Source organism: Mesoplodon densirostris, chromosome 10, assembly GCF_025265405.1.
Source record: "Mesoplodon densirostris isolate mMesDen1 chromosome 10, mMesDen1 primary haplotype, whole genome shotgun sequence".
NCBI classification, from domain to species: domain Eukaryota; kingdom Metazoa; phylum Chordata; class Mammalia; order Artiodactyla; family Ziphiidae; genus Mesoplodon; species Mesoplodon densirostris.
The window spans coordinates 97055432-97074719 of NC_082670.1; the positions used below are offsets into that span (position 1 = coordinate 97055432).

At 38.3% G+C, this 19288-nt stretch overlaps 1 protein-coding gene across 7 annotated transcripts in view; it reads left to right on the forward strand.

The window, feature by feature from the left end:
* The window catches only part of CNTN4 (contactin 4), a 566629-nt gene that overhangs the window by 379611 nt on the left and 167730 nt on the right, over positions 1-19288 (forward strand). For all 7 annotated transcript variants that reach the window (XM_060110875.1, XM_060110877.1, XM_060110876.1 and 4 more), the window contains 2 exons: positions 3352-3549; positions 19104-19206. In XM_060110875.1, the coding sequence (XP_059966858.1) occupies positions 3352-3549; positions 19104-19206 (301 nt within the window). The remainder of the gene's footprint in view (positions 1-3351; positions 3550-19103; positions 19207-19288) is intronic.

Genomic DNA, 19288 nt, shown 5'->3' on the forward strand with positions numbered 1-19288 from the left:
TTGATGTCTGCATTATCATTATATTATATTACTCATTGTTGTGGACAAATAAAAATACAGTATTCCAGGTAGTGCTCTTTACTGTGAAGAAAAATAAATTAATATCATTTTTAGAGACTGTCCCCCTTCAAGGGGCTCAGCATTTAGCTCAATGTGATCTCACCAGTGCACCAGCCAAGATTCTTTGGCTAACCTTTGCACTTTGGGGCTCAACAGTATTTTATAAAGGTTGCATGTTGAATTGATGTTAGTTACCATCCTTAGCACAATCCACTTGAGGCTTGTCTTCAGAACTATGGTTTGTTCCTTTGTCTACAGCATTGGAAATGGTTACAGTGTTATATTACTATTACAATTTTGGAAACTTATTGCAACTTTATTTCAACATTTTGTTGTTTTCTGTTGTTTATTGTACCTTAATGGCTTTCCCCAGAACTGAAGTAATACAATTAATAATCTTTATATTATACTTACCATTTCTTGAATTGAAATCATTGCATTAGTTCAGGGTTTCCCAACCTAGGTTTTGTGACATCTTAATAAATTTTTAGAAAAGCAGTGTGTGGGTGGAGGGGTTGGGAGGCAGTTCTATATCAAATAAGTTTGCATGGCTTACATACTCTCTAAGAAATTTGAGGAACATTGGCATGTTAAAAACCTCTTGCAAGTCCTGAAAGGAAGCATTTTTAAATCAGTTAAACTTCACTTAGTCCAGTGCTTCTTAAAGTCATTTGGTCATGTAACCTTTTTAAATTTGAGGTAGACGGGGGTGTAGAGAACTTCTGTTAACAGGGAATTAATATTTCAAGGACCACAGTTTAGAAAACCCTGCAGAATATGTTTACAGTTGTTTGCATCTCCTACTAAAGCACTAAGTAACAAAAGCAGTGAAACCAAAATAATTTAAATAGATCAACAGCATGTTAATTGACTTTTGTTCTTATATTTACTTTAAAAATGATTAACTTTTAATGATACAGATGTGCTTATGACTCAGAGGGCTTTCACGTAACTTGATCATCACCACATACCTGTATCACATTTATTAATTATCCCCTTTTGATGGATTAAGAAATTGAAAGGGAGAGTGTTTAAATTTAAATGGCTTTCTTTATGGAATACAGGTTTGAGTTTTGGTTTTCTCATCATTTTTTTCTTTTTACTCCAATTAGGAAAATAACAAAGCAGATGTCTTTTTTCCTGATATGTGTGGTCCATACAACTTTCTAGTTACTAAACTGTCCTTCTCCTACAAAATTAAGAAAGCCTTGTGGCACTAGCCACTAGCAACAGTTTTGAAAAATATCTTCAGGAAAAAATATATATACACAGTTTATATATTTGATTATAACTCTCCTTGGAGAAGTGTGTGTTAATTAATATTTTGCTGGTAAATTACTTTCTAACTTCTACCTTGTGACTTTGGATATGTTAATTTATTTTAAAACTCTCCTATAGTTAATTAGGGGATAAGCAGTGTTCTCTTCATTGTTCATATGAGAAAATTGAGAAGCTCAGAGATTACTTTGTTTTCCTGAAACTCACATACCAAATTGAGAGAGGAGTACATTGCTCTGTGCTGTTTGTTACATCTCCTGTTTTTATGGGAAATTGCCATATCACATTGTACTTCTTCATGACCTATTAGAGGGGCCTTTCCTCCCCCAGATTTTAGTTTCATGAGGAAGTAACTAGCTTTTTAGGAAGCACTTGTTTATTTACACTGAGTATCCTCTTGACATCAGCATGGGGTTATTTATAATTATATGCACATGTGTAAATAAAATGATTAGCTATTCTCATATAAACATAATTATATCTCTCTAAAATAATGCATACAGAAATGTTATAATCCAGTGATAAAGGGAAAGAAATCTGCATGACCCCTCCTTTGTATGTAAACAGTGGGTTATTAAGATAGAATATGTTTCCTGTTGCACATTCAGTTATTGAGGCCAATTACAACTGGGGACTCATTGAAGTACTAAACAACAAGTGCCTTTTCCAATAGTTAGTATTCTCTATACAAAGCTGAGGTGACCTTTCTGCCATTTTCCAAGGACACTCCATACATTTAGAATTTAGGCCAGGATCATATTAAAGAGCGGCATACAAGAACACAGCCAACTAGTTCTGAAACCTGAGACTCCCTTTGCCTCTAGTTGCTTCCTCTTCCTGCCTAAAATAACTTTTGAAAATAAAACAGGTCATGTTGGCTAATCAGTGCCAGTGGGTACTATATCACTTCTCCAGCTTTGAACAAATCTGGGGATCACACTTTAAAGAGAGGAATCATGGAATGCCTGGAGCTAAAGAAGTTTGGTTTCCTCAGAGCACAGTAGTTCACTGCAGCAAATCATTTAAACTCGCTGTCATTTAGGTTTCTTTTCTGAAATTGAAAGCATGGGCTAACGTGCTCGTTCACAAAACATTCACCTAGTTCTTAAGAAAAGTTAGATATTTCAAAGGAATATTTTCAAGTATGACTGCCTATTACACTCATCCCACTGGCGTTCTGGGATGAATAAGTGTTTGTGAGAAGGTTGCTCTTTGATGGCTACTTTATAGTCACTCCCTTACGTATGTAATAATTTTTTCAGCTTATTTTTTAAAAATACATATTTGCATTTATGGGACCAGGCAACCAGTCATTGTATGTTTAGTGAGTATTTGCTACAATATTAAATCCCCATCTCACTAAAATAGTGGGAGAGGAGTTCAACCTCACAAGTGAGAAAGGAGTAAGAATTTGCATCAAGAGTAAGAGGCATTGGGAAAAGACTGGATTGAGACTCAGAATTTTCTCTAACTAGGGCTGAGTTTAGGTTCTTTACTTTGTTCCTCTGTGCCAAAGTTTCTCAGTTAATGGAAAACTATAAAGTGTATTGGAAACCCACAAAGTACTATGCAAGTATGTGGTACCGTGATGTACTATTATGATTATTATCTATCAGGTGAAAGAAGTGATCTAAATAGTTTCCAGGGTATATCAAGATTGTAGACTCTCTGGGTCTGTAATTTGAGCATTAGCTCTGTAAGTAATTACATGGTGTTTGGCACATGCTTAGCAAACTATAAATGCTTACTTACTCCCTTGATTTAAAGAGATTGGACTTCTCTTAATCGGCTATCAGTGTACCTTCTAGGCATATAGGAATAAAATCTTACTGACTGATGGTAGGAAGACTATAAATGCTTTAAGGGACTGTAATTACTTCCTATTGATATTTAGCCCGCTGAAAAAAGACCACTGGGCAGGAATATGAATTTTTAACTGGACCAGTTCTTTCATGAGCACAGTAGAGTTCTTACAAAAGACATATTTGTAATGATGATTCCTTTTGCTTTCAGAGCTGAGCTATGCCTGGATTTTCAATGAATACCCTTCCTATCAGGATAATCGCCGCTTCGTTTCTCAAGAGACTGGGAATCTGTACATTGCCAAAGTAGAAAAATCAGATGTTGGAAATTATACCTGTGTGGTTACAAATACAGTAACAAACCAAAAGGTCCTGGGGCCACCCACACCGCTAATACTGAGAAATGATGGTGAGTTTTCAAAGGCATTTTCGTAATTCTGCTTTTTGTGATCATAGGTTGAGTTCAGGAGGTTGTTATGTTATTGGCATGCAAAGCTTGACTGTGTCAATTAAATTTAAGAAAAGTTTAATGCCTTCTACATTCAGTACCTATATTTCCTACACTTATGTAAGAAATAAACCCTTGAATCCATTTTGGAAGACTAATTAGAAATCTAATTGCTTATCTCAACAGGAACGGAATGTGGATTTAGGTGACTATAAATAACAAAGGAATCTATTTCTTGTTTCTTTCCACTTAAATTGTATACACAGGCAAAATGAAGTAGAAGGTTAAACAATTAACTCATTAATCAATTCTATGTAATTTAGTATTCAGTGTCCAAAGAGAAGTTCTAAATTATCCAAATAACTTCTGGATTTATGATACTGAAGACATAGTTCCAACCACAGTGAAATGCAAGAATGTCAAGTCTTATTTGAGATAGAAGTTTTAATTTCCCACACTTTGGTATGAACATTTCAAGAAAATATATGAATTTCACTTTACTTACTTAGATGGATGACATAACAGTATATGGTAATTCATCATGTGCGTTTTGAAGACAATCTTGCCGATTTGTATGCCAAATTCTAATAGCACCACGCCTTTTCCCCACCATGAGTCGTTGTATGTTCACAATGAGTCTTTATATGTATTCTGTTCCCTTTTCTTGAAATGCTCTTCCTTCTCTTGGTCTCTTGACTAACTTATACTGGTCCTTCCAGTTTCTTCAAATATATTACTTTCTCCAGGAGGTTATGTCTTTGTGACCCCTCCCCCTCAACTATGCTGTATCGGGTGCCTTCTCAAACCACCTCTGCAGAGAAAGTCTGAGCATCCTTACAGCGTAGACCAAGCTTGAATTTTTGAGCAAATAATGTAGATTTCAATCATTCATTTACTTATTCATGAATTTAACATATGTTCATTTAACACTTGCTATGTGGCAGTCACTACTCTGGGCGCCCGTGAACAAAAACCATAAGACCCCTTCTCATGGCATTTACATTGTTCAAAGGATACAGGTACAAACAAACAAACATAAACAAAACCCAAAATGCGGTATTTTAGATAGTAATAAATAAATGAATATGATGAAACAGAGGTTCTGTGGGGTGGAATGTCTACTTTAGGCAGGGTTGTCATGCAAAACCTTTCTGAAGGGATGACATGAGCTGACACCTGAATGATAAGAAGTCTGTCCTGTGAAGATCAGAGGGAGGAGCTTTCCATGCTGAGTTAACATCACATGCAAAGGCCCTGAGGCCTAAAAATAAATCACTTGGTATGTTCAGAGAGCAAAGAGAATGTGAGCCTTATAGAGCATAATGACCAGGGTAGAGGGTGGTTTGAGTTGAAGTTGGAGACTGTGTTTTATTTCAAGTGAAATAAAAAGCCATTTGAGGGTTTTATGTAAGAGAGTTATGTATGTTTTTTTAAAAGATTGCTTAGCTACTGTGTGGAAAATGGACTTTTAAAAAAGTGAGGGTCAAAACTGGAAGTCCAGTTAAAGACAGTTGCCATAATTCACTCAGTAAACGATGGCAGCTTGAACTAGCGGGTGGCAGTGGAGAGGAGAGAAGGGGATGGATTCAGGATATAGTTTGCAGTTTGCTGCCAGGACTTGCTGATGCATTGCATGTGGGAGGTGGTGAAAGAGAAAATCGAGGATGACACATAGGTTTCTGGCACAGTACCTGGGTGGATGGGAATGCCATTTACTGAAATGGTTTTACTGAACAGGTCTACAAGGGAGAAATTCAGAATATTATTTTAGTCATTATTTATGAAGCCAAAAGCATGACTTTTCCCTTGGCAACAGAAAGAATTGTTTGTTTTGTGCTTCTTTGTCCATCTCTCTATCATAATATTCATCTGGTATATTCATATTTACTTGTCAGCCTGCCCTCCTCCACCCCGCTGACACTGACATGTGATCAAGCACAGACCACAGTTTTCAACCAGTTTGGTGCGAGGGTGCAGCACAGCGCTTGCCACATGGCAAATGTTAAATGACTATGTTGCATTAGGCTGAGTTACATTAAATAAAACTGAACAATCTCATCGGTTTAACGAGAAAAGTAGGCAAAGGATAGATTCTGTTAAAAGCTATCAGTGCCGTCTCTCTAGATCTAAGGATAAAAAAATCTGTTTTGAGATATGTGTTCCAGGGGCATTCTGTACTGAATTATTTAAAAATACAGCCCCTCTGGCCTCTGCCCATAATAACGCTTATGCCAAAATGTCTGTTCGGTGGTGTTATCCATTTTGGTATATCAAGGAGAAAATACAGTCAAATATTGACTTTGATGCACTAATACACAGCCCAGGAGAAACAACACCCAGAGTTGCTGCTTCAGAGAGAAGGAACAAAAATTCAGGAACACAGGAAGTCCATAATCTTCCTAGGTGACACAAGTTGGCCACAACTCTGCCTTCTGCTTGGCTTTTAGATTTATCTCGACTTGCCTAGTATATCTTCATAGAGATGACAAATGTGTTTTATTAGAATATTTTATCACAAAATTAGCAGACTAAGGATCTCATTCTTCAGCAATTAATGCCCATTCATTTCTAATTTCCATGAGAGCTGCATGGTGAAAATTCATAATATGTCTTTCCCATTTAGGCTGGAATACATAAAGTGGCTGCTCGAACTGTATTACTAAGCACAAAATAGATTATTTAATTAGCTCTTGTCTGGACGTAAGAGAAAAGGAGAAATATAAATCAAGAAGAGATTGCAAAATAAAAATGACATTCTTGTTAAAGTGTACACTGTGAGAGTAAAATCAATGAAATTTTCGTTCTGCACAATCTGGTATTTAGTGACTGTATATTAGACTGCTAAGTGCAAGGTGAGTATACAATTTGTATAAGCATCTCGATAATTGAAGCTCACTCAAAATTTCATAGCCTCCTTCTGCCTCCAAAATGTGGATAAGCAAGGCAATGGAGCTTTTTGCCTGCGCTGAACTAATTGGCATGGCTGATCATTTCCCTTGCTAAGTGCAGATGTAGCTTAAAGAGCTAGGTATCCTCAGTATTCAGGTTATTTCTTTAGAGTTTCAACTAAGCAGTCTGAACTGGGACTGTTTCCATCCCCAAAGGTTACAGTGAGTCAGAAGTGAACGGCGGACAACTGCCATCAGTCCATGTTCCTATCAGGATCCAAGGGCGATGTGCTCCATGTTGATCCCACTGACCCTCTTTAGCTCTCTCCCCCAGCACACTGTGGCTCTGCGAGACCTTCATACTTGTTGTTCCCTTTTCCCCAGCTCTTCACATGGTTCACCCCTGCCTACATCTCAGATCGTGACTGAAATGTAGGGCAGGGTGTTGAGGAGGTAAGCCAGGTTCCCTGGGTGGAATCCAGCCCCACCACTAATTAGAGACGTGACCTTGGACATCAGTTTAACCTCACCTCATGGTGTGCTCATCAGTCAAATGAGGATAGCAGTACCTACCTCAGAGGCTTACTCCGTGTGTGAAATTATAGGTAAACTGCTTTGAACAGTGACAACACAGCAGTACTGTTTTGTACATCAGTAACTTCCCTACCTAAGATATGCTCCACAAATTATATTTTTAAAAAACAGATTACAGAGTGAATGGTTAGTGTTATCCTTGTTTTGTAAAATGTATGTGGAGAATGACAGAGAAAGCTGGAATCCTACTCTCCAAAAGGCTAACAGTGTTAAACTTTAAAGCAGTTAACTTTTAGTGGTAAAATGTTCCGTTCTTAATTTATTTTCTTTCTGCTTCTCTGTGTTTTCTCATTTTTCTTCAATGATTAGAGATTTTCTTTTTGTTTTAGAAAAATGTTTGGTGAAAGGGGTATTCACATTTTATTGAATCTAGAAGGCACTTAGAGATCACCCAATTTTACACCTTTATTCTTCGAGAAAGAAGGGAACTAAGGACCAGAGAAGTAAGTCAGGACAGCAGTGGGATCAAATTCTTAGTCTCCAGTTACCATGCTATTTAACTGAGGTTCAGAAAAGATTTTTTGGCTTCTGGATTTATATATTTACATTATGATTTTGCAAATTTTATTTTGGGAATTCTCCTAAAACCTGTATGTTATTTGTAGTGTTCATCACGAGGAAGTACTATAAAACTGAGAGCGGGACAAATGTGAGAGAATTTTACATTAGAGTTAATATTTATTTATCTAGGTTTTTTTCCACACTGCACGGCATGCGGGATCTTAGTTCTCCAACCAGGGATCGAACCCGCGCCCACTGCAGTGGAAGTGCAGAGTCTTAACCACTGGACCACCAGCGAATTCCCTTATCTGGGTATTTTCAAATCTGCTTTGAAATGATAATAAAACTCATTATGTGGGAAAGTGCACCAGTTGCATTAGTACCGTGAAAGAAAAAGATTTAATTGAGAAAAATATATCATAATTATTTTTACCACAGATACTAAAGTAGTCCAAGGATGAATATTAACCCAGTTGCTGGTTATTGATGATGAGGTTGCTCCATTGTGTGCTTTCTTCACAAATTTCGAAGAATTGTACCTATATTTCCATAAACAAAGGTAATGGACCACCCAAGGAGCATAACCATGAGAGAAATCATAGATTTAGATGATAATCATAATGGCTACGTTTTCTGTCTTTAGTTATTACCCCGGACTTGCTCTAAAATGGCTAAAGATTTTAAAAATTAGCAAAAATTAGGACAGTCTTGGGAAAATGAGATCAGGTCTGTGAGGTTGTTTATGTACTTTACATAAACAGGTACGTAACTGAGCATGAAAAGTTACTGTATGGCCTTTGCCTTTTTTCTGTGTTTTCCTTGAGCCTGGCTGGGGATTGGTTGGGCAGTTCCTTATTTTGCTTATTAGAACCAAGACAAATGTTGAGCAGTTTACAGCCAGTGTGTGTCTGATGGTTCTTTGCTTTGCACATTGGTTGTTAAATATTTTTGAATATTACCACTAATTAGAACTCTCAATAGAAGAGCTACTAGGGAACAGGAAACAAAGGATTTATCCTATCTTAGAATTCACATTCTCTCTCTCTCTGTCTCTCTTTCCTTCCTCCATCCCCATATTTTTATACATTGATAAGCATATATATGTAGGATGTGTGTGTATAAATATACATGTATTTATATACACTATATATATTGTCTTTGGAAGTTAAAATGTAAAACACTTTTCTGAATGTTTATTATACTTCATTGTAAATTTAAATTATTAAAAATTTGTATTTTCAATATAACAAAATAACTGACCATATTTTTCTAAATCCTGACCCATTTCCCCAAGCCTAATTTTATTTAGCCATGAAAACGTTGAACAAGGTCAGCATTGAAGCATTTAATCTTCTCAACATAAATCAAATTTTAACCTACTGGACAAGAGACCAACTGATAACTCTAGCAGCCTAGAGTTTCAGAGCAGTCTAAGATGGGACAGAAACAGATGTGCTGAACATAGGATTGAGAGTGTCCATCATCGGTGCCAACCAGCTTTGTCTTGTTTGCTGTGGCGCCACCTAGGATGCAGTAAAAGAAGGGTAGCACTAAAAGTCAAGAAGAAAAAAAAAGTTATAGGATTCTGAAGTGTAGTCCCAGATCTACCACTAACTCATATGAGACAAATCATGCCATTTCCTTGGTCCTCAGTTTTCTTAGCTATAAAAATGAGTGAGTTATAATAAGTTATATCTAAGGGTCCTTCTAGTTGTTTTCTGAGATGCCAGTCACAACTCTCTACCTTACTTTACTCCAGTCTCAGCATTTGTACAGGCCACATAATATCAAATACAACTCACCACACAGATGCTGTTCATTGGATCAGATTTCTTCTTAGTGCTAACAACCAATCCTAGTTGAATGCAAAACTAGGTGCATTCACTCTTTCAGGCTATCACAGGTCATTTTGTGAACCTTCACCTCTGTGGCCATTGGATTTCCTAGTGGCTCAGAAGACTACATTCCCTTCAATGTTCCAAATTTAAGACCAAAGACTAAAAAAATCAAAAAGAGAAAACTAGAATATTCTAGAGTATTCTGGATTATCGATGGAGTGTAATGTAGTCTTCATTATGACACTACCATCTGTTCATAGTAAACTTTCCTAATATTGCCCCAAATTGGGTTAGATCCTCAAGTGAGCATTAACAACCGCAATGGGTCTTCTTGAATAGATCAGCTTCAATTGTAGGCCATTTAATTAACTTAGCCATCAGATTAAAAACCTAGGCATTAAGAGGATCTCTTTTTGATTATAAACTTGATCTACAACCTTTTTTTGATGATATAGCCTTTAGACTGGCAAGGATGAAACTTCTGCCTGGCAACAGGCAGAGAGATGTGCCCTTGACTTGCATGTAATTTTATATTACCTAAGACCTAGAGTTTGTCCCAAAACATGTTGCTTTATTTTACTCTCACTTCTGATTGCAACTTTCGTGTGGCTTTGTCACAGCGATCATGTCTTTCATTTAATTCTCTGACAACATCACATTTGAGGATCTGTGGGCATAAAACTTGTTTTATGAGAAGAACATCTGAATGACTAAAGGATGTGAGATATTTTGCTAAACTGCCATTGCTAATCTGATTTAATAGTGTCTCAATGATCTGGATATTTTGAAACCTTGACAAGCTTAGGAACTTGTCAGTCAGCTTTAGACCTCTAGCATAATCAGATTCATTTCAGGTCCGTGGGAGCCAAAAGGTCTTAGATGGTCATTTCACTATTCAGTTAGGAAGCATCTATGAGGTACCTGTTGTGTATAGTACACTGTAAAATAAAAATATGTGATCAGAGCCCCTGGGAGCCTGCAGTTTTAGAGAACTCCAAATTAATAAAAGGTCTAAAGTTTCATCCTTATTGGAATTATTGAATTGGGTTCTACGAAACACATTTACAGATAGAGGGATTTGAAATGAAAGAGGACAGGAGAGGTGTCCAGCCTAGGATACAGATGACTTGGGCATTCATTTGATCGTGCCTTTAAGCAAGAAATGTTCATTGAGTGCTTGTTGTATACTTGTCACTAGGGATACAAAATTCTTCTATGTCCTCATAGATAATAGTCTAGCTTAGGAGCCTAATTACAACCTAAGGCAGGAGTGGAGCCAGACTGGGGAGGATGGAGAATTAAAGCAGGATTATTTAAGCTTCAATTGTGGTAAGAGCTACCAAGGAGCAGTGAAGGTGCAGTGAGATTATGCAGACAATCAAAGTTTGTGTGTAAGGAAGTCTGGCCTGGTCTTGGGAATCAGCTCAAGCTTCCGTAAAGAGTTGGCCAATCTAACAGGAAGGATAAGAATTCCAGGCAGTGGATACAGTGTTTGTTTAAACCAGGAGCTGGCAAATTTCCTCCTGTAGGCCAGTCTGGCCCGTGGCCTGCTTTTGTAAATAAAGTTTAACATTTTTTTTCCATAAAAATGTTGAGTATTCTTAGCTAGCTCCTAGATTCTCTGTAATTTTTATTGCTATTGTAAATGGTATCTTATTTTTAATTACATTCTCTATTTAATTGTAAGTGATTCAGCATTTGGCAAGCTTGCTGAAATCTTGTTAGTTCTATAGTTTGTTGATGCTGTTGACTCTCTCAAACTTTGCTGTCTTCCCCATTTCTTCTAAGACAGGACTTAGCCAGCCCTTAGTTTATGAGCCACATATAACCCACCACTGTTTTTGTAAATAAAATTTTATTGGAAAGTAGCCATGCTTATTTGTTTACATATTGTCTCTGGATGCTTTCCAGCTACAATGGCAGAGTTGAATCAGAGACTGCATGACTCACAAAACCTAAATAAAATCCTTGCTATCTGTGTCTATGCAAAAAATAACTTTGCCAATCTCTGACAACAGGATAATATCTTTAAATATTTTAAGACTGTCCATCAAGACTTGTTCTTTGTGGCTCCAAAGACTTGAACTAGGACCACCATGTACAAATTAGGGGGAGAGGGACTTACCTGGTGGTCCAGTGGTAAAGAATCCACCTTCCAATGCAGGTGATGCGGGTTCAATCCCTGGTCAGGGAACTAAGATCCCACATGCCACGGGGCAACTAAGCCCATGCCACAACTACTGAGCTCATGCGCCTCAACTAGAGAGCCTGCATGCCACAAACTACAGAGCCCACGTGCTTTGGAACCCGCACGTGATAGCTACAGAGCCTGCGTGCCCTGGAGCCTATGCGCCACAACTAGAGAAGAGAAAACCCTCACGCCACAACTAGACAGGAGCCCGCATGCAGCAACGAAAGATCCTGCATGCCTCAACAAAGATCCCGTGTGCTGCAACTAAGACCCAATGCAGCCAAAAATAAATAAATACATACATACATACATACATAAGAAAGACATAAAAAATTAGAGGGAGAGAGAGTTGTTTAGCTCACAATATGAAGAACTTTTTAGTAGGATCAATATAAAAGTACTTCGTCAAAAAAAGACAAAAGTCGGCTTTCTTTCACCTAAAAGATGGTGGCTTTATAATTAATTGCCCAAACTGGAAACTATTAGCAAATTACTTCAGGACTTGTTGTAAACCAGGACTGTCCCAGGCAAGCAAGGATAAATAGTTACTCTACCTTCATAGGAGACACCTTTCTGGAATAGTTCAGGTTATCTCTGCACTTTAACTATTGAGAAGGAAGGAAAGAGATGTAGGTTTGATTGAGGTCAAATAATGGGGTTTGTTTTCACCTCCCACAGGCTTCTGAAGTCACATTAAAGCCCCAAGTGTAAGTGAGATACACCCGCAGGTGTCTTATTCCTCTTTTCCAGCACTGGAGAAGTTCTTATTTGCACAATTATTGCCTCGAACGGGAATTCACTGATTAGGGGCTGGGTAGTGGTGGAGATTCCATGGACAGTCCCCTAGATCCTACAATGTCTCCTTCAACCCAGGGCAAAACAAGCTTTTCTTAAAAGAGTAAAATAGTGAACTCAGCCAAAGAAATGTGTATGACTAATCAGATATTTCCAAATATTTTTAAATAAATGGAATATATATCATATGATTCATTCCTCAAGAAAGGCCATGTGGGAACTTTTCATAGGACAGTTTTTGCAGTTTTTCTTCAGTAGAAAATCCCACTCTGTAGAAGTTGGTAAAAGTCCCTTCTGTGGTTTAATTTACAACTGCAGATTCCAGCTAAGGCAGGTGTTGGCAAAATCTTACGGCACAAAATTCTGCAAACTGGCCTCCTTCTGCCAAGACAGCTGTCTGCAAGTTGTAGTTAAACAAGAGTGGTGTGTGGCTGATTTCTCTTTTATATTCTATAATTTGGCAGTTATTCTGTCACATTCTAGTTCTTACAGACATCAGCATCAGCCTTAATAATTTTTCAGGCTTTGAAAGGGAGATAATCATTGCCACAAGGTCATCTGCAGGATCCAGGCTCTTGATTGGCATTGTGACTGGTGTGACTCTGCATTACTAGTCATCTCCCAGTGACTAGCCCATGATGTATGTTACTCTTCGGTGCAACTTCTTGCTTTGGCTCAATACCTCGTGGTTGCTACAGAAGTTCTTAAAGTACATTCCCTGGACCAGAAACATCAGCATCACCTGGGAACTTGTGAGAATGCACGTTCTCAGGCTCCATCTCAACTTACTAATTGAAACTCAAGCCCTCCACATGATTTAAAGTTTAGGAACACTGGTTTTGGAAAAAACACCTAGAAATTTGTAGCATATCTTCTTTAGGAAATAAACTCAGTTATTCCATAAACAATTAATTGTCCCCTGCATATGCCACATCACTACGCAAGGCATTGGAAAAGTTTAACTACAAATGTCATGAAGATAATGATCAGGTCTGTGGTATGCACATCGTAACCCCATTGCTATAGGTGGTGTTAAATCAATATTTATTGAATTCATTGGAATGTAAATACACCTAAGCCCCTGACTCCTGAAGACTTTGATGTATGAAATTTTAAGTGATATAACTTTCACTACTGTTACAGCAGCCAGCGCTCTCATTCCAATGAATAGAAAATATTGACAATGCATTTTAATGAATTAAGACTTTTTTCACCTTATGTTTAAAATTATAGATATAGGTATCTCTATTTAGAATTGAAAGCAAGAGTTTTCTCTATAGGCAATGTATATATTTCAGTCAGGAGAAAGGAAATATTGCTGAGATTATAAATCCTGGTTGATCCTGACAATATTGTATGCACTTTTACTTCAGCTGTACCTTGGTTGTGTAGACATACCTAGGCCTTTATATCTTCCCGACTTCCTAAATAGTTTGAAGATGGAAAAAGGATTCTGGAGCAATTCCATCAATGGCCTCACCCTTTTTGCCTAATTATTATGTAAATCACCAGAGCAGCTATAGACCAATTAATTTCAAAAGTGTACAGGTGGTCAGAGGAATGACTTGAAAAATGTGCTCCTCTTTTAAGGGGCCTTTTGTTTCTTAAAAAATAAAAAAAGGCAACAGCTTTTTAAATTTAATGTAGAAAAAGGCCAAAATAGTTGAAATGAAAGAAATAGTCAAATAAAAATGTAGCCTGTGCCAGATGTAATCAAATTAAATGGAACACTTCACAGGTGTTCCAAAAAATGTTCATAATGTAATTGAAGAAAATGTCTTCCTTCATTTTTTTATGACTTAAATACTAGGACAGTCTTTACATACAATAAAAATTCTTTAAAGAGCAGTGAAATGCATGCCATTTCACCTCTGATCCCTATCTTTATGTCCTATAACTACTGCCATAAATACCATTTAATCTTCACCATTACTGATAACTCTATTACTTGGTTCCTATAGCCATAAATATAGACCACTGTGTGTCCACCCAGAAATCACTCCATGTGACCACATAAACAACCTACACAGCTCATTTTAGAGAAACATGATCTGAAGTTAGTGAACTTGGACAAGAGCCATGATAATACTTAAAAACAACTTCCATGCCTGGGAAGACTTCCATGTTTGACTTAATGGCTATTATGTGTCCCAGTATAAAGAGCCACATTTCTACATCTTTTTCTCCCTTTCACAAATTCCTACATATCGCAGTTTTTTCCATATGCCTTGTACTGAGCTAAGATTTGTGAGGAACAGAAAAAAATCAGAAGTACTTCCATTCCTCAAAGAAGTAAAAGTACAACAGAAGAGATGACAAATGTATAAATAGCTATAAAGATGATAGAAAACAGCAATGTTATTCGAGAGCACCCAGAAGTTTATTTGTGAAATGTTTCATGGCAGTTTTTTACTGAGCACCTATTAAGTGCAGAGACAAAGATAAAAGCAAGGATGAAAAAGATGGACATATTACTTGACATCATGGGGTTTACAATCTGGATGGAAGACAGAACTAAACACAAGAACTAAACATGAGAAGTATACATTGTAATGAAGACAGAAGTCACAAATAAACAAAATATTTCAGAAGGTTGAAATCTTTGAAAGAGATGTTCTTTAAAAAATTGTTCAGGGCTTCCCTGGTGGCGCAGCGGTTGAGAGTCCACCTGCCGATGCAGGGGACATGGGTTCGTGCCCTGGTCCGGGAGGATCCCACATGCCATGGAGCGGCTGGGCCCGTGAGCCATGGCCGCTGAGCCTGCGTGTCCGGAGCCCGTGCTCCACAACGGGAGAGGCTACAACAGTGAGAGGCCTGCGTACCGCAAAAAAAAAAAAAAAAAAAAAAAAAAATTGTTCAGTGAGGAGCCAGCTGGTAGGCAAGACAAGATGGCAGTTAAGAAGGATATGGCTATGACCCAGCAATCCCACTCCTGGGCATATACCCAGAGAAAACCATAATTCAAAAAGATACATGCACCCCAGTGTTCATTGCAGCACTGTTTATAATAGCCAGGTCATGGAAGCAACCTAAATGCCCATCGACAGAAGATGCAGTACATATATACAATGGAATATTACTCAGCCATAAAAAGAAACAAAATTGGGTCATTTGTAGAGGCGTGGATGGACCTAGAGACTTATATAGAGTGAAGGAAGTCAGAAAGAGAAAAACAAATATCGTATATTAATGCATGTATGTGGAATCTAGAAAAATTGTACAGGTGAACCAGTTTGCAAGGCAGAAATAGAGACACAGATGTAGAGAACAAATGTATGGACACCAAGGGGGAGAAAGCAGCGTGAGTGGTGATGGTGGGATGAACTGGGAGATTGGGATTGACATATATATGCTAATATGTATAAAAATAGATAACTAATAAACTAGAACCTGCTGTATAAAAAATAAGTAAATTAAATTAAAAAACAAAAAAATGAAGGATTCAGATAGAGGGCCTGGTCCAGAAAGAGAACTATTACCAGAGATAACTACAAAGAGTATGGCCTAGGTGTGGTAGACTCGGGAGAGCTCAGTGGACCTGTGTATTCAAATTCCTAACTCTATCCTATTGTCTCTGCATGGCATAACAGACTTTGTTTACCAAACATTTGTTTTTCCCGTATTTCTGTGAGTTGTCTTCCTTCCCTTTGAAGACCCATATCCCTACCCCCTCCTCCTTAGCTCAGGATGGCCTATAAGCTTTAACTGCCTGCCTGTCTTTGACCCTCTCATGCCTGTGTGAGGCTCCCATATGTACAAAATTAAATTTGTTTTTTTCTCCTGTTAATGTCTTAATTAATAAATAAGCCAAAAGAATTTTAGAAAAGTAGGGAAAAAGTTTTTCCTCCCTTACATTCCCAGTTGTATTCCTGGCATCTAGGGCAGTAAAAATAAGAAAGAAAGAAAGAAAGAAAGAAGCTGAATGCAAAAGACCACACACTGTATGATTTCATTTATATGTAATGTCCAGAAGAGGCAAATCTATAGACATAGAAAGCAGGTTAGTGGTTGCCGGGGGCTGGGATTGGTTCTGGAATTAACTGTCAACAGGCATGAGGGGTCTTTCTGGGGTGATGAAAATGTTCTAAAACTGGGTTATGCTGATGGTTGCATGACTCAGTCTACAAAATCATTACATGTTTTTTACAGTAAGTCATGGGAAACAGTGAGAACTGAAGCAAAAGAGATTTGATACTTTCTGGTCACTTAAAGACTGCTGTGGGCTACAGAGTGTAGGGCGTACTAAGGAAAGGGGTACAGCAGGCTGGAGGAGGGGATTTTGAGTCAGGGCCATAAAAGGTGGGATTTTAGGTTGAGGAGATAATAGCTGAGGGGACCTGGGACACTGAGCAGTGCTATTTCGGTTGCTCAGGACAAGGATGTGTGAGACATTTTTGATTCTTGATGATCCTTTCATAGTTGGATTACAGGAACCAGGTTTATATGTAATGTTGATAGAACGAGGGGGTAGGGGGGAAACCTGATCATGGCTGAGACAGTCTTGACCCTCCGTATTTTAACCGTATCATTTCATCTCCCTTCCACTCACAATACACCGCAATGTAGTTTGTCTTGATTTCCCGGGAGGACCAAAGACCTCTTTCTCTCAAGGCAGTTGTTTTTCTAATTAACACTGCTCTCGGGGTACACAGCCACACACACAGCACTCAGAGGTGTTAAGTTGTTCCTGAGCTCCAAGTCATACTACTGATATTTATGGGATGGTGAGTCAGCTGTATGGGTTGTTTGTTAGCAAGTTGAGCAGAAGTGTGCGAATGCGGGCATTAGCAAGCCCTTTCTCTTTATGGTCCTGCTGTGAGGGCACATGCTTAAGGGAAGGCAAACCCAAACATAAGTGCAAGAGGACTCAGAGACTGACCAGAAAGGGGGGAATGGTTTTGTATCTGAACGTGTCAAGCATGGATTTCGTGTATTGGAATTTAGTTTTGGAGTGTTACTCCTGCAGTGGCCAGAGGCCATAGTAAAAGATTAAGATGAGGACTCAGGGACCAGAGTTGCAACCTTGAATACTAGTCTGTTGTGGGACTAAAGACAAACAGTTTAACCCCGTCAAGATTACAGACTTGCTTGTGAAAGGCAGGGACAGACTAGAACTGTGGTTTTCATTTTGCGGGGGTTAAGGTCCTTTCTAGTATGGGTTGCTAGGTATGGGTCCTTTCTGCAGAAAAGTATGCATCCATGAATGCCAAGATTAAGAATACTGAACCAAATTAACTCAAAGGTGTCTTCCAAATCCATTCCTCCCTGTCAGTCTACGAAAGGATAAAAACGAACAGCTATGTTCAACTTTGCGCTTTTGATGACATATGTCACAGCAAACCTAGCTAGACTAATGCATCATTTGTCACTTGGGGTTGATTTCTTTTTTACACATTGAGGAAATCCCATTGCTGCTTCCCAAACTGTGAAGCTGCAGATAAAGAGGGTCACCTCTGCAAAATGAATGGAACTGTTTCTCTTAGTCATTGTACCTGTCCCCATCTGTTCCTTACTTTTAACCTTTCCATCTGAATCCTTCAGTCTCTTTTCCCTCTAACTGTGGGAAGCCTAAAGAAGAGATGAGATGGAGGATCCTATCATGTTTTAGTAAGCTAGATAATTTCAAACTTTATATTGGCACAGTTGAATCAGAGACCACAGGAAATGACTAGAAATTGAATAGAAATAAATGTATTAAAACAATTAGAGTAGTGGCAGACAGTGTCAAGAATGTATTGATAAGAAATCATTCATGGGGCTTCCCTGGTGGCGCAGTGGTTGAGAGTCCGCCTGCCGATGCAGGGGATACGGGTTCGTGCCCCGGTCTGGGAAGATCCCACATGCCGCGGAGCGGCTGGGCCCGTGAGCCATGGCCGCTGGGCCTGTGCGTCCGGAGCCTGTGCTCCGCAATGGGGGAGGCCACAACAGTGAGAGGCCCGCCTACAGAAAAAAAAAAAAAAAGAAAAGAAATCATTCATAAGCATTTAGTTATAAAGCGTGGACTTAATTTGTTCGGCTGTGCTGCCTTGGCTATAATTGTACAGTAATTTTCCAAGATATGGGAAAGTGGGAGAATATGACCTTCAAAGTAAGCCTGCCATTGCTGCCATTGGCAAGGTGGGTATAACTTAAAGGTTGTTTTCAATGGTTACTTCCTATTGTTCTTTTGTCATTGTTTCAGAATATATTAAAAATATAAGAATTTTGTGTTACCTTGCATATACCAATTTATGACTAATTCAGATTGACCTTCAAAAGTGAGAGAAAAGTAATTTGTGGTGATGATTACTCAGAAATTGTCTTTATATAGACACAATAAAGCATGAACATATTATTTTAATGTATTTTAAATTTTCTGCAGTACGTTTCCAAAAAAATAATTAATATATTCCCGGTGACTAGGACTTTATACCCCTTCCTCTTTTTCTTCCATGACTACTTTTTTTAAAAAAGTATTTTCAAGAAGCAATGGGGTATGCATGGAGAATTTACTCCTAGGCAGATGGTGTGGTGCTGTGATACAAATTTTTCTGTAGCAGTAACTGGGAGAGAAGCCATGATTCACGGCTGTTAAGAGATAGGAGCCGTTTTAAAGGAAGGAACTAATTGCACACACAGTGATGTGTAGGAGCATCCTACGTTAACAGAAAAACACTTGTGTATGTTTTAAAAGAATCTCCAAGACTTAGCTCCTTTGTTTATTCACAGGGGTGATGGGTGAATATGAGCCAAAAATAGAAGTGCAGTTCCCAGAAACGGTCCCGACTGCAAAAGGAACAACAGTGAAGCTGGAATGCTTTGCGTTAGGAAAGTAAGTTCTGGTTTCTCTTCTCCCTTGTCCTCCCTCCAGCTTGGGCAAGTGTAGAATTTTCTTTGCACTGTTCGCCGTGATG